Source organism: Larus michahellis, chromosome 7 (assembly GCF_964199755.1).
Source record: "Larus michahellis chromosome 7, bLarMic1.1, whole genome shotgun sequence".
NCBI lineage: Eukaryota > Metazoa > Chordata > Aves > Charadriiformes > Laridae > Larus > Larus michahellis.
The window spans coordinates 18,580,544-18,596,157 of record NC_133902.1 but is presented as its reverse complement, the minus strand read 5'-3'; the positions used below and the strand labels follow the sequence as shown (position 1 = coordinate 18,596,157).

Sequence of the window (15,614 nt, the reverse complement as noted above, 5' to 3'; positions counted from 1 at the left end):
AGCTACAGTTTGCTGTCACATGGTGTAGATGAAAGATGACCCTTAAAAAGTTAATTTATTCCTACTTCTTCAAGTGGAATAGAGCAAATTACCGTGCTTTAGTAAGGTCCCATTATCAAAGGATATGGGAAATACACGGTGGGTTAAAATCAGATGCAAGACATTCTTAATACCCCCAAGACATTCACTCTGCCTCCTTTGAGGACAATACAGCCTTTGAGGGCAGCAGTGGAAGGGGCTCCTGACCTGCAGGGGCCAGAGCATCTGCTGGGCAGTGTTGGCTGGCTGGAGACACAGGTGCTCTCAGCTGTCCCTGGTTACACATGCTGCATCCCTGCCAGGGACAGCATCCACAGGGGCACCTGAGCCGAGCGGACCCTGGGAGCGGTGGCCCTCTGGGGGCCTGTGCTGCGCTGTGCACCCTCTTATGCCTGAATGCAGGAGAGTGAAGTGGAGGTTGAGAACTTCATGTCTGTACCTACTCTGCAGGCTCTCCACACCACTGAAATCCTCCTTTAATCAGTGATTTTGGATTACTTTTTCTAGCACCACTGCACTGTACAAATAGTTTATCCCTGGGATTGGTTAATAACAGGTTTCCTTACTGCCATGTTTTGCTAACCTCTGCTATGCCTTGTTTCTGTGACTGTAGTTGTAGTTGAACAAGCGGAACAAAACTGAAATAAAGGATAAAATGATGGCTTTCATCCATTATTTGAAGTAGTCCATTTTCGCAATACTTGAGAAGGAACTGACAGTATGGCTGTTTGGGCGTGGGGATGACTGCTCAGCACTGTAGTCTTGAAATGTACGGATAACTATAATTCTTAGGTGTCTCGGGTATGTCCTTTTTTCAGTTTCTGTATCTGTGTTGCCATTGAAGGTGATGAGTATGTTTAAAAGAGTTACTGTCTGCTGCATCTGATGAATTCAGAAGCTCCGTTAGGAGAAGATGCTGAAACTGAAAATGCTGTCTGACAATATCGGCTTTGCTGGGCAGATTAATGTTATTAAAAGCAGATAAACTGAGTAGGTTGGTTGTGCAAGATCAAAGGAAAACTGGATCGTGAGAGGCTGTTAGCCAGATAATGCTGACATCATGTCTTTTTCATTAGGGCATAATTGGATAGTGTTCTTAAGTGATATGGATTTCTGTGGTCCACCACAGTCGGCAGAGGGCCTGGAACAGGAAACAAACTGAAATATGCTCGTTTACAGAAGTTTTTTGCCGTGGATAGGAAGTTCTTACTTTGAGGCTTTATCTGTATTGCAAAAGGTACATTTTAGTGATGAAATGATTCATGTGCAGTGTTTGTCCCACTACTGGAAATTGGGCAGCGTGACTTTCTTGGGTAGGCAGTCAAGTGCTAGCAGGCTGTAAGGGCAGGAGGTGCAATGCTGATCTTAATTGTCTGGTAGGTGTGAGCTCCAGTGCCCAGACATCAGTGGGATTTTGCTGTAGAGTAGCTTTAGTTATGCTACTACTGAAAAAAATAATCTTTTTTTTTCTACGTAGAAAAGCTTAGCCTCAGAGTTGGTGACAGGTGATGCTTTTAAGTCTATTTCTGTAATAGTTGGATCTTATGCATCTTCTTGTTCTCTGAAGGTTGTAACTGAGGATGTGGGCTCTTAGGTGAGTGCTAGTGGAACCCTTTTGGAGATGCCCACCCCAGAATAACCTGTGTTTGTTGGCAGCATTTGTAGGCAGATCCCCTGAAGCTTGCTGTTTGTACAAATTGCAAACCCTCTCTATTCAGCTTTGTTTAGATACTTAAAGGCAGTAAAAGGATTTGAGACACATGCTCATACAGGAACGATATTTCTCCATACTCACGCTACACCTAAATCGCTTTTCTCTAATATTTTGACACAGTTTCAATTACTTGTCTGACGCTGTCTTTTTAATTTTAAGAATGGATTGAGTTTTATACCCACCCTTTGAACTAAGCAGTGCAGTCAGTTGGTGGCATATACTGGTATAAGGTATTATTCCTCTCCTTGAGCAGAGAAGCAACAGGAATAAGGCTCCTATACACACAGAAAGATCTGAACTCTTATTTGAATATGCGGCATTTATTTTTTGGTGACTTCTAAATATCAAGCATCCATGAAATGGGAAAGCTTTTTTGATATTTTGATTTAAATTAGTAAAACATCACCCTTAATCTACATTTGATTTCCAGTAATTTCATGGATTAATAGATAAATAAATTAGGTGAACGTGAAATGCACCTGAAATGCGTGCCTAACTGACTGTGCTTTTCCTTTGCAGGATGTTGTCTGGGGGTTAAACTCTTTATTTACTGTAAGTAAATGAATCTTTCGCTTATCCACTTTGCTTTTTCCTGCATGATTTGGTGTCAGCATCACCTAATGTGAACCTCATCTGTTGCCTCTTAAACTTAAGGCCATTATTTGCTTTGGCTTCAGTGGGTGTTGTACAAGTATGAAATCATTTGTGGTTTTGTTTGTATAACTGCAAGACTCATACAGACGGTCTGATAAGCGAGCTTTTTCATACATGGTTTTTACTTCTGGTTATGAATATTAGGGATATTTTGGTAGCAAGTTACTTGGGATGTTCCACATGGTATGGATTTCCTTTTGCTAGTTTGCAGGAAACAGAAATTCATATTGCTCTGAGAAGGAATTGTGTTGGTGTTTTTATAAAATGATTTTTAGGAGTTAATGACTGCCCTGCAGTCTCATTCCTGTTTTGAACGCTTACATTCCTGTTCAAGGGCCTCAGTACCCTCCTGCAGAATTTGCATAAACCCTGACTTGTTACAGAAATTATATGGTTTTGTTCAGGGATCCCATTTTCTCCCTTTTCCTTAGAAGAAACCTGTGCCTCATAATTACAGGAGCAACTTGAAAATGGAGGAGAGGGTAAGAAGCTGCAAGAGGCAGGCAGGATGCCACAGCTGCTTTTGCCCTAAAGGTGGAGAGAGGCTAACTCTTTACAAAAGCTACCTTTTTTTAGGGAGTCCAGGGTTATGGTCCCCTTCCCCAGCCACTGCTGCTGGGTAGGAAGGTCAGGAAGAAGCAAAGAAAGGCACCAACTTGGTCACCGCATTTGTCATTGACTCTGGAGAGTCAACCCAGCCACTCCAGGGTGTATGAGGAGGCTGTGAAAAGCTCTGGGTGAGGATCGTCGCTGTGGGCTTTGCTCGCCACAGCCTGTTTTCGGAGAGCAGAATTCCTTCCATGACTACCTACAGGAGGAGAGGCAAAGCAGCGACAGTGCTCACAGCTCTATCACCAGGATCACGGTGCATTTCTAAAACCTGTAGCATAGACTGTAGCCAGCCACTGGCTACAATCTCCTAAGCTTTCCTGGCATCCAAAGGCTTGATTTGTTTCGACAACTTCTTTGGTAAATTGATTTAGAAGATTGGAGAGCATTTGCCTTTTCAACAAAGAGTAATTGCATTTCACAGTCAGTCTCCCACTGCATGCTAAGTAACTGGAAGAAAGCGAAATCCACTGGAGGTACAAAGAAGTGCCTTCAGAGGCAGAACTGCACGTAAAAATAATCTGTTGGGCAAACAGCTGCAAAGAGCGATGGTCACGCATTGGAGACTGCGGGGATTTGTCATGGCCGGTAAGAGCCGTGCTTCCCAGCTCGCCTTTTAGGCTTCCCTCACAGCCAGCTTTTTAGAAATAATTGGGCTTTGAAAAGCTGGCTTTGGATTGTACTGGCCTTGAAGATCCTTTGGGGGTTTTCTTGAAGAAAGTAAGTGAAAATGAGGTGGATTGGTGTCCTAGTTTGAATGAGATGGGAGGTTTTCTGCTTGAAAATCAGTCAGAGTGACACGAGCCTTTCACACTTGAGAAATGATAGCATTTCACTGCTGTCACAGGCTAACCTTAAACTGGGGAAAGTGATCTGGGCTGTAGGCAGAATAGGGCGGGTTTGGGATTCAGTGTTATTTTTTTACGATGACTCCCCTTTTATCAGCATCTTGGTTTCCTTTGGTTTTAACCCTAGACCCTTTCTCCTTACAAAGTTAATATTCATTGAGATGAAACTGACAATTTGTTTTGACAGTTTCTGCTCCCTGCCCCCATATGCCCTTTGCTTTTGGGGTTTGGGGTCTTTGGCACTCCCTTTCTTCTGGGCCCTGTTTTTCCCATTGCGCTCAAACCTTCCTATCTGTCAGGCTCCAGGTCATGCAGTTTCTTCTCAGAGGGAATGAGATTGCTTGGCTATCAGAGATGGTATTAAGGAAACTCCTGCTTTATCACCAGGCCATTTGCAGGTCTGAACCTTTTTTTTTTTTAAAGTGTTTATTTTACCCTTGGGGGGGGGAGGGGGACCAACAGGAATTGCGCCTCCTGAAACTTTGAATGTTCCTTCAAAATTTGATTTAAAACTGTCTCAGTTTTCAAATAGAAATGCATCACTGCCAGAGAGAAGTGTCATGGGGCTGTGTGGCGAGCCACCACAGGGGGCTGAATGTCTGGTTGCTGTTGTCCTTTAATTGACTTGTGATTTGGTGGGCAATCATCAAACTCATTTGCATCTACCTGTGACAGGCATACTTATCAAGGTGGTGAGAAAATGGCACTACACTGCTTTTGTTTGCTTTGTTTCATTATCTTGCTCATTAGGGCTTTCGATTCCTTGTATGATGCAGTGAGTGGGAACTCTATAATGTTATCTGTTTCTTTTCCAGGACCTTTTGAATTTTGACGATCCTTTGAATATTGAGGCTGCAGAGCATCATTTGCGTGACAAGGTGAGTCAGCGGTTTATTTAAAGCATGTTGTTCCTAAACAACTACACATACTGTAACTCAGTGGTTCCCGGTCATTCCTTTTAAAGCATTCAAGCTCGTACTTCAGGCAGTTGAGTGACTCATTGTATCAGCAACCAGTCACTCAAAGAAAATGTGCTTTATCTGGGAAAGTAAACTCTACACGGTAGCGTTATTCACCATATGCTACAATTGTTGACCATAGTGTAGTCATATCCCTGAAATAGAGGATCTTTTCCTTCTTGTTTCTGAGATTTTCCCTGAAGTTGTACGTGTTCTGTGCAGCAAATGATAGCGAATTGGTTTGACTCAGTTACGTGGTAGCCTTTACCCCAAAAGGCTTGCAAAAAGATCTTATCCTTCTCTCCTTCAAAATGCAGAAAAGAGTTTCTTCAAACTCTTACATACTACTTTATGTTCTTTTTACTGATCCTATTTGTTCTGTGAAATTGAGCATGGAGGTAGAGGTGAACAAAGTACTCACTTCCCCCTTGTATGGATCTCTGCGGTTGCGTCACGTTACATTATATAGATGCATACCTCAAGCATCTATATAATGCTAATCTATATAATGCTATAAAGGTCTTGACATGTTCCAGGTCTCTTGTTTTAATTAAACTTGTCTGATACTTTTGTTAAGTTAACCTTAAAGATAGAAGAAAGTTTCCAGGTAAATGCTGATTTGAAGAGTTCATTGAAAATGAAAAGCTAAGCAGTGTACCTAATTTATCTAATTTTTTCCAGAGGAAACACTGGGATTGCGAGTTCATCTTTCTAGCCCTTTTCTTGTTTAATTAGATCTTGTAGCTATTCTGGTATTCGTCAGTGTTTGCAGGGCTGGGACAAGACTGTAAGCCTAAGGTGAGAAAAATTTAGTAGACATCTACTCTGGAAGAGGGGTTTTTTTGATGGTTTTGTTATATCATTTTGGCAAAGAGTGCCAGGAAGCCTTCCAAGTCATAAACCACTGCAAGCAGTCACAGAGGGGATACAGCCTGAGAAACAAAACCAGCATAGTGAAGGCAGCAGGCTGGATCATTTTCTTTGTTTGCATTGTTAGACTGAATTATTCTCTAATATCTTGCCAGGGAAATTTGTAGCTCTTTGAGAATGGGGAGGCTACACACCTATTGCTGAGTGTTGAATTTTGGCACTTGATTTCTTCTTAACGGCCAGAGGGAAAGCGGTTTGTCTGGTGCCTGGGTAGGCTTTTGTAAGGAGAGATGTTGCTATGGTACTAGTACAGTCTTGTGTCAGATGTGCTGAGGCTGTGGTAGGTGAGTCTTACCAGTGCTTTGAGTGAATTGTTAGACCTCAGATGAGCCAGACAGTAATGTCCTCTTCCCAAAGAATTATGGAATGCTAAGAAATTGCTGTCCTGTAGCTCTCAACCTCATTCAGAAATTGGAAATCTTGTGAATCCACAGAAAGAAATAATGCTAACCTGCTTTTAAAACACACCTCCCTCAAAAATGAGAGGTGAGCACTCAAAATATGTGGTGCTACACTAATAGCATGGAAGTTTTGTTGGTTTGCCTTTTTTTTTTTTCCAGCTGTGGCAGAAGTGAAAGGGAAATTGAGTGGGGTTTTTGACAGTCTTCTAAATTAAAAATATTTTTGGAACAAACATATTTTATTTAGTAAACTCTAAGTAGTCTCCACAGGTATCTGTCAAATTCATGCTCTGCCTTGTTAACTTTTTTTTTTTTGAGGCTATCTGAAGTTAGTTTAGGTATTTCATTGATAGTGACAGCACCAAGCAGTATGTCTTACATATACCGCAGTGTGTCCTTCAGAAACATCAAGACAAAACCAATAATGCTTGTCTGGAGAGAATAAATTACGCAAGGGAGGGAAATGGCTGCTTTTCCAATTAGCCTCAAAGAATGCAATTGCAGTGTAAGTTAGTTTTTGTCTCTTCCAGGCACAGATGTCATGTAGTGTATGAGCACTTTGTTGTGAAGTGAAACTGCTGCGGTCCTGTTGAAATACTTTCAACGCACAATATGATTAATTTGAGAATGCTAATGAATTTTCCCCGAGACATTTTTTTGTGTGTAATACAATTATACAAATGATATATATGTAATATATATGCCTGCATGCACAGTCTACATAAAAACAGATTTGCAAATATATATATATACACACACAAATAGTTCTGTGTACAAACATCTGTGTCTTACCAGGCACAGTAAGAGAATGCCTTTGGTCATTTGGCAGCGTGGGAGTATGTGGCTTGTAGCAGCCAAAACAAACGTACATCGAGCTGTCTTCTGTGGTTCTGGAGGAGATGACTCAGTATTTCACTGATGTCATGTCAGATTTCAAATCCTGGGATCCCTTTGGTGACATTCCAGAATAAGTGTGGCTGCCCGAGAGGTTAACAGCTAATGTGAAGCCTGCTTCTGGTTATTGAAAATGCGAAACTGGAGTTTGTTCAGTTCCGTAGGCGGGTATTAAGTCATCGAAAATGACTGCCGCCTTGCAGATGCTGGAAGAAGTCACATCATAGATATCAAATCCTTATTATTAATTCTTGGAAAACAGTTGTGCTGTGAATGTTTGTGTTGCAGATCAGGCTGTGAGGGACAGTTATGATCTCTTTCTGCATAAGGAACCTCTTAATTTTTGCATCAAATTTATGGCTTATACCTGAGCATGTAGATGTAGTTTTTGGGAAAGCAGCCTTGTTCTAGGATGTAAAAATGGTACAAAATTCAGAGCTCAAGTTGTTCAATTAATTGCTTTAAAAAAACCTATGTCTTATCTGAGATCTGAGTTAGTGCAGCTTCAGCTTCCAGCCCTCAGGAGCCTCCTTCAGCTCGAGGAAGAAGCTGTCAGTTACTCAGCCTTTTCCCTTGCAGCTTCCTTCAGCCAGTGATCATCAAGTCACTTTTGAACAAATTATTTTTTAAAGTACATATGACTGTTTATACAGCTTGACTAATTCTACATCTCTTCCCCACACACTTTGCAAGATGTCAGTAACTTTTTGGCAGAGTCATCAAACATCCATTTTCACAAATGGTAGATAAAGAGATTATCTCAATATTCAGGCTTGCTAGCCCTCTATGTTTCCAAAACCTACCTTCTTATCAGCTACAGAATTGATCTGGAGACCTATGTTGTGATTGGTTGTTTTCATCAGAAGACTTTTTCAGTGACAGAAGATGCTGTCTGCCACCTTTTGTGACTTTAATTATTTTTTCAGAGATAGAACACCTGTGTTTGCCTGCATTATATGGTACTGTTTAAGTGATGTTGTCATTGCGATCAATTTTGTAAGGCTTCAGTTTTGCCAATCATGAGTTTATTTTATGATTGTCATCAAGTGATGTGGGATGCTCCAAAGCTTAGTTACCCACATGGTAATCTTTTCCTGTATATGCGGTCAGACATCCCCCCTTTCAGTTTATGAACTTAATCTCATGTCCTCTTGTTGCTCACTTCTGAGAAGGCTCTGTCGTCTCAGTCACCTCCCCCTCAGTATTGGGGGGCCTGCTTTTAGTCCCCCCAAAGCCTGCTCCTCTCCACCAAGAAGCCCTGGACCTCAGCCTTATCTTGCCCCGAGGCCTTCCCAGTAAAGGTGTCCCCAGCCTGGCATCTGGGACTGTCCCTGTGCAGAGGCTGAGTGTGTCCCAGGGGCCGGGCTTCCTATTTGGCATTGCTGAGCCCCCGGAGGTTGCTGTGGCCTTTCCTCTAGCCCACGCAGGTCTCTCTGGAGGTGGATTTGCTCTCCAGCATGTTGGCTGCGTCCTCTTTAGTGACAGTATTTCTGTAGACCTGGTGTGAACTTCCACACTTGGCTGGTTTTTAAAACTCAGACCTTCTTGCAAGTTGTTTGACTGTGGCTTTCATCATTTAATAAAGCATTCAGATAAAATTGTAGTTTCCCTTCACTCTTCTATTCCCCCCTCCCTGCCTTTGTTTAACTCATAATTATTTCCAGCTTAGGGAAGGTTTGTATTGTTCATTTTTGTGGTGCTACTTTTTAGAACATTCCTGGTGCCCACATTGCACTGCAGTTAGGTCACAATCACTGGAAGATTAGCAACCATCCTCTCTTGGTTTAGAGCTCAGTAAATCAGAATAAAAAGATGATTGATGTCTCTATGTAAACTAAGTAAGGTGTTTCCCAACATTCAGTCTTCTCACACCGATGCAATCTCATCTCTTTGTTAGTATGAGTTTTCTTGTGGCATTTAAAGAACTGCTTATGAGTTAACTAGCTGGGACTGCTTTGGATTTAGCAGAGAAGTCAGCCTCTCAGTAATTATGTGGATGGCCAGAGCCATTAATCGTCAATAGAACTGATTCCATTGGATTGCTAAGCAGCGAGCAAGTGTTTAAGTTTTAATGACTACTCACTTAAAAACAATGTGCTAAAAATTGTTGGATTTGCTGGTTTGTACACTGAAGAAATAGAGCTCTCTTGATTAGCTTTCTGTGGCAGCTAGGTAGGCTGAGTACTGCAAGAATAAGGGATATACCTTGGTAATACAAAACTGAATCAGTTTAGTAGTTCAGGACTTATGTATGCCTTAGTCAGCGGTGCAGGACACTGCAATTTGCTGTCTTCCTTAAAAGCCCTTATATTTCCTAGTAGTGGTTGCCTTTGCCAAAAAAACCCCAACATTTCAAAGCCATACGTGCTGTACCCAACAAGAAAATTCATTACAGTGTTCATATGGTTTGAAGTGGAAACGTTTTTCCCAATATTCCTCAGCTTTTTTCTTTACTGAGGCCTGCCATATCAAGAATGCTAATGCTGTGTCCTATTTTAATTGTAATCACCTGTTGTATTTGGTGCAATTTAAAACACTAAAGCAATTTTTGTCATCCTGCAGATTAGCAAACACTCATTTACTTGTTCATCCATGCAGTCTTGAGTTGTTTTAATAGGAGAAGCTGAGTAATGTCACCCTGTGTTATTTTCCTGCACGATCTTTCCATCTTCTCAGTGAAACTCCTCTGTCAGTATTGAGTGCATGGAAACCCTGCCTGCTGTGGCATTGTGAAAGAGTAAGATAGACAGCACTCTGGGAAGGATTTTTTTCCCCCCTTGTGAAAAATCTAGCGTGTCTTTTTTCACAGGACTTTTACCAGCAGCTCTGAAGGGCCAAAGCTGAGAAATCTAAACAGAAGTGTGCATTTGCCAAGGACCCATCTTAAACACAAATGTTTTACTTAATTCAGCAAGCCCTGATTTTATTTGCATCCTCCTTGGAAGGCAGCATTATGTTTTTTGTTATAGCGCACAGGAATGCACTGAACAGTGGGAGCATCACCTCTCTTTGCTCTCTCCAGGTAACTGGCCATTGTGTGAAAAGAAATCATTAATGCCAGGCTTTTGTGGCCCTCACTTTGCTTGTCCCAGCTGGAGGAATGAGGGCTGTTGTCAAACTCAATCTAATTATTGCTGAAAAGTTGCTCCTGGATGTGGAGGGGTGAGCATGCTGCTTCCAACAGGCACTCCAGGTGCTGATCGTCCCGATCTGTACCTGTGTTGTATTTCCCAATGTCTGCCTGGTTTTAAAGAACATGCAGCAGAACAACCCTATGTAAAAGAGGTTTTGGTTTTGCCTTTTTCCCCCTAGCTATCTTCTGCTGCTGTCCCTGCCTTTTCCGCGCCTAGATCAGCAGCAAAGCTTTTGGCTGTTGTTTTGATACTTTTAATGATGAATTATTTTGCATAGGTTTGCGTGGAGGAGTTTGGTTCTGGCCCAGGTTAGAAGGCATGGATTTAACTTTAGCTGCCGAATTTTAGCAGCTCTTGTTGTGACTGATTATATTTCTAGGTAGATTTATATGCTGTTGCGATGTTGTTTGTAGACATTGTATTTTTATTCTAAGGAAGGGGAGATTGTACAACAAGAATTTTAATAGGAAAATTCAGGAGGGTTGGAATTTTTATATAACGTAGTGCAGTTAAACATGACTCAGGACAATTCATAATGTTCTTATGGCTGTCTTTAGTCTTAATAGATTATCCTCAACAGTTGCGGTTTCTGGTCCTGCTTAAATCACGTCGTTCTGATTCTTCATCACAGCAGTACTAGCACACTAGCAAAACTCCTCCAGAAGACACCAGAGACTATGGCCAGCCTCATTTCACCTGGGATAATGCTATATTCTCATGAACGACACCCTCAGAAAAATCATAGAGTCGGTGCTGGCACCAGTGACATGTGAGGCTAGAAGCTACTGGGGAGAAGTGTTAGGGCAGACTTTTCCTTGTGTCACTTGCATGCTGCTGTGACAGCTATTGAATCTACTTTCTTTTCTTTTTTTTTTTTTTTAACACAAGAAAATACATTACTGCTTGGCTTTTGCTCTTTTTTTTTTTAATTCAAGAATTCTCTTAGTAATAAAGAAAATAAGGGTTTTTTTTATCTCAGGGTTGTTTCTGTACAGATGGATTTATAATTTTCATGGTGTTATGGCATCTGAAGCTGCCTCTTAAGGTTTCCTCTTAGGATTTTATTTGCCCTACATAGCCTCAGTTGCTTAGGAAACTAGGCTTAAAAAAATATCTCTCTTCTCAATTGCTTGCAGTCTTTGGAGGTTGTTCTAATGAGTCTTCTGGGATGAACATTTTCCTTTAATTACTTGAGGACTGTCTTCTTGTCTTTACAAGTGAGAGCACTAATCTAATTCCATTAGAAAGTCCACTGATAATTAGGAACAGTTGCTGACTACATATTTCACTAAAGAGCTTTTATAGCCTTTCATAATTGTGTGCAGGTTTTTTTGAGTCCTTAAATAGCAAACAGTTTAGGATTTTTGTAGAAGAATCTCAATTTCTCAAACCCTTCCTTGGGCAACTGGGCAAGAACCAGCATGACCTGACAAAATGCCAGTGCCTGGGCCAGATTCTGGAGAGGACATTAATGTATCTTCTGAAAACAGGTAAGCCGTGGAAAGAGAAAGCTGTCAGCAAGAGGTCTGCCTGTAAGTAGCAGTCACAAATAAGAAACAAATACAGATATGCCTGTAGAAGGTATTTAAGTATCCCTTTGGAAATATAGTAAGTTGAATTTCCCAGCATAGCCTCTTTAGTTCTGGAGCCACCAAGAACCAACAACAACTTGGAATTGTAAAACTTTCTCACCAAGAGTGATTTCATCCTTGCTGGGTTTTTTTGCTTGTGGGTTTGTTTGTTGTTTGGTTTTGTTTTTTTTTTTTGCATCAGAAACTATGAAGTCTGGCTTGTGAAGCATGTTCTCAAAGTGGAAGGGGGTTACTGTTCTTCTGTCTCACCTCAGGTCTTATCAAACACTGTAAACCAGTCTGCCACACAGACTTGGGAGCCCTGTGCTTCCCTTGCTGAGCCACCCTGCGGGGTGCTAAATACAGAAGCTGGCGGAGTTGGGATCTTTCATCTGTGCTGAAGTTTCGAGTAATTTTGTCCTCGAGACTGATAATGCCTTCAGACAGTTAAAAAGTCCCAGAGCTCGCTGCCTCTGTATCATTTCAGATTTGACCCTTCTAAAGACTCTTCCAAAGAATGTCATGGCCAGCTGTACTTTTATCCTCCTGGCTTTTCGTTTCTGTGCTTATACATAATAAGGGTGTAATTACATTTAGATTTAAGAGTACCTTGAAAATCCATTTTTCTCTGTAGCTGAAGAAATGCATTTGTAACTAAATAGTGTCTTCAAATTTGGATTCTTATTGATCTCTTGTAATTGATCACTTTGAAGTTAGTTTACTTCTAGTAATGTAATTTCATATATATCAGAAGATTAGTCAGTTTGAAATGTTATTTGATGCATCTGTATGAAAAGCACAATATAAATGCTAGCATGTCACAAGGTGTGCTTGGTCCTCTAAGCAGACAAACAATAACACAAAAGAAAATAAAAATCTGGAAAGTTTGGGAAAAAAACAGTCATTAAAGTTTGCAAAAAAATATTCATTAACTGTGTATCTTCCTCAGGTCTTCCGGTTTAAAACAATTCATTTAACTGACCTTGCAGTAGCCTCCTTGTTTTTCTGTCATACCTGCTCTTTTTTGTCATCATTTTTATATCAAAGGCATTTGAGTATACATGTGAGTACTGAGCTCCCTTAGCTCCTGCAGTTAAAACTCTTCCCCTTCAGAAGAGATCAGCTTTTTTCCCTTGCCACTTCTCCAGAACCATCCCAAACTTTCCAGAAAGAGAAGAAGCAGCTGGCAGTGGCTGCCAGCCAGCGCAGGCTCCTTTACAGAGTGGCATCTTCAGTGCAGATCAATACCTTTCCTTATTGAAACAAGTGAGTAACGTGAACTATTGCCCTTCACTCAGACGCTAGCTAACATCTGTGTTGGAAATGAATGAAGCATTTGCAGGAGGATTCTAGTAAATAACGTTCTTATTTTTTTTTTCTTACATCCAAACTGCTTAGACTCTGCTTTTTTGGTTTTTATCTTTGTCTTTACATAAAACTCAAGAACAGAGTGGCTTAGTTCTCCGAGATTTAGGCTGCAGAGCCCGAGAACAGAGGTGCCGTGACCGTTGTAGGGAATGCAGCATTTAGTGCATTAACTTTTCTTGCTTGAAGCATTTGGGTTGGTTCACCTCTTCGTAAACGGAGACTGAATGACCTGCAAGAACATTTCTTCCAGTTTTGAGTTAATTGGGTTTGTGTGGCTGACAGCAAAGGCTTTCCTGTGGATATTCTTTGCTGGGTTTTCTGCTTGCTAGATTTAATAGTTAACAGTTAAATATCTTGAAATAAATTTGTCTGAGAATTAGAAATATTATCCGGTGATCTATAGTGACTGTTGGTGAATCTGGGTGCAAAACAGTTTGTTTGGATAGTACTCACTGAAATTGTCCAAGATTCTGTAAAAGACATTTCAATATAAAGCATTTATACTGTATAAAATATTATCAATAACATTTCGTGGTCCAAGGATGCTGCATCTTGTCACGTTACATTTCAGAGGAGATATTATTTGTGTTAAAAAGCACTAGAAATAGCTCTAAACAAGCACTGTATTTTCCGAACGATTATGAAGTATGTGAAATAGCTGTGTTCCTTTGATGGGTAGTGTTCCTTGAAGAAACTGAGAACAGTTGAAATTGTTTTATTTTGCAAAGTAGTCAAAAGCATATGGGTATGTCAAAACTCAAATACCGGCTCTGTGTTACCCAAGTTTATATCCTGTTTCTATGTGAATACTTGTTTCTTTATTGGATTGGGTCCGGGCAACGCACTGCAAAGGTTTTTAACAGCAAACTGTTTTTCCTGATGCCTTCCCCAAGGAGTTTTTAAAAAATAATGCTCATTTAATCCATTAATGCATTATTTTTAGCCCAATTCTCTTTGTCAGACTTGTTACCCTTGCCAACAGTTATCCATCACAGCCATACGCTTTGTTAAACTTTTCCAATTTCCCAAACGTATCCCCATGAAATTTTGTATGCAAACAGTGCTAATGGTATTTGAAGAATTCTGATTATTATTGTTTTCATTTTTTATGCTCAGATGCCTGAAGCTTAGTGATGGCTCAAGACAGCTGCAAAAATTAACCTTCAAACAGAGAAATTCTCTTGAAAACTTTTACTTGAAGTTCATCTCAGGTGGTCTTTATTATTATGACTGTGTTTGAGCTGGTGCTAGAGGAGCATGCCTGGGGTCAGTTGTGCTAGGTGCTCCAAAGTGACGAGGAGCAGTTTCCCAGCTGCACCCTGCCTGTGTAACTGCAGGAGAACATGGTGGGGAGAAGTGATGGCACGCACAAAAGTGACTTGCATTGCCATACTACACAGTACAGAGGGAAAACCCTTGCTCTGCCTGTTTCTGAAGGTGTTTATGAAGTCTCACTGGTTTTTCTTTGCACTGCTTCCCTGAGGCTTCAGGTCATCACAGGGAGGAGAAGAGAAGCTCCTCCGAGTCAGTGCTTCCCCAGAGCTGGCGGTACTTTTCCCCCGCTGCAGCAATTGGAAGAGTTGCCATGGGGAAGCTATAGATCTAACTAGACATCACGGCTCTTCTTTGTTTGATGTGGGAGGCTCTTCAGTTCCTTCTACAAGATTTTACTGAAGAGCCTTCTTACTAAATTATCTTTTACGCTTCATTGTAATAACCTTGACAGTTCTGCTGGGTGGAAACACTTTTGATTAAAGCAGAAATTTTTGAGTTTGCAGCTTGGCTAAAGAGGCAGTCGTGTTTCTTGGTTGCTTTTCTATTTTGTGTTGCGCTTGCTGCTTTTTCACGAAGTAGCGTTTCCTGCATCCATGGTCCGAGTGGAACCTAGTCGGTGGTGTTGTGGCAAGGTCTGGCAACGTACTCGTGTTTAGAAGAAAGCAGTTACCATGGCCCTGTGTCCAATCTGGAAATCATCACTATAGCATGTGTGTTGGCGAAGGGAGGGCTCTGAGTTCTGAGTCCACAACTTTTGCCTCTTTTATTACTGCGCAGCCTTTCTCCAGCTTATGGGACGTAAGTGGGGATTTAAAAGTCGGTATCATTTTGTGATCCTCCCCCTAGCTTTACAAGCTTACCTGTGTGGGTCAGAACACGTTAGAGTTCATCTTCCAAGATGTGTCTGTCTTGTCTTTCACTTAGTTGCGTGCCAGGCTCTGTCCTGTAGTCCCTCACTGAAAACATCCAACTGCTCTGAAGTTTTACTAAATCATTTTTAAGGTGTTAAAAAATGGCCGCGTTCTTGTATCTTTTTCAAAGTTCTCTAAATCCTGGCCAATAACATAATGGTATAACAAACGGAAAGCTGAACATGTTTTAATAATAAACCCTTACTTTCATGTGTCAAGCCAACCGAATGGAGGATGTAGACAATCAAAGCATTATTTGACAACCTCTTCAGAATATCGGGAAAGCATCTTTATCAATTTTTGGCAG

General features: G+C 41.0%; 1 protein-coding gene across 3 annotated transcripts in view; it reads left to right on the top strand.

The window, feature by feature from the left end:
• Positions 1-15,614, top strand: part of UBE2F (ubiquitin conjugating enzyme E2 F (putative)) — a 74,445-nt gene that overhangs the window by 42,812 nt on the left and 16,019 nt on the right. For all 3 annotated transcript variants that reach the window (XM_074593728.1, XM_074593727.1, XM_074593726.1), the window contains exons 8-9: positions 2,273-2,305; positions 4,680-4,742. In XM_074593728.1, the coding sequence (XP_074449829.1) occupies positions 2,273-2,305; positions 4,680-4,742 (96 nt within the window). The remainder of the gene's footprint in view (positions 1-2,272; positions 2,306-4,679; positions 4,743-15,614) is intronic.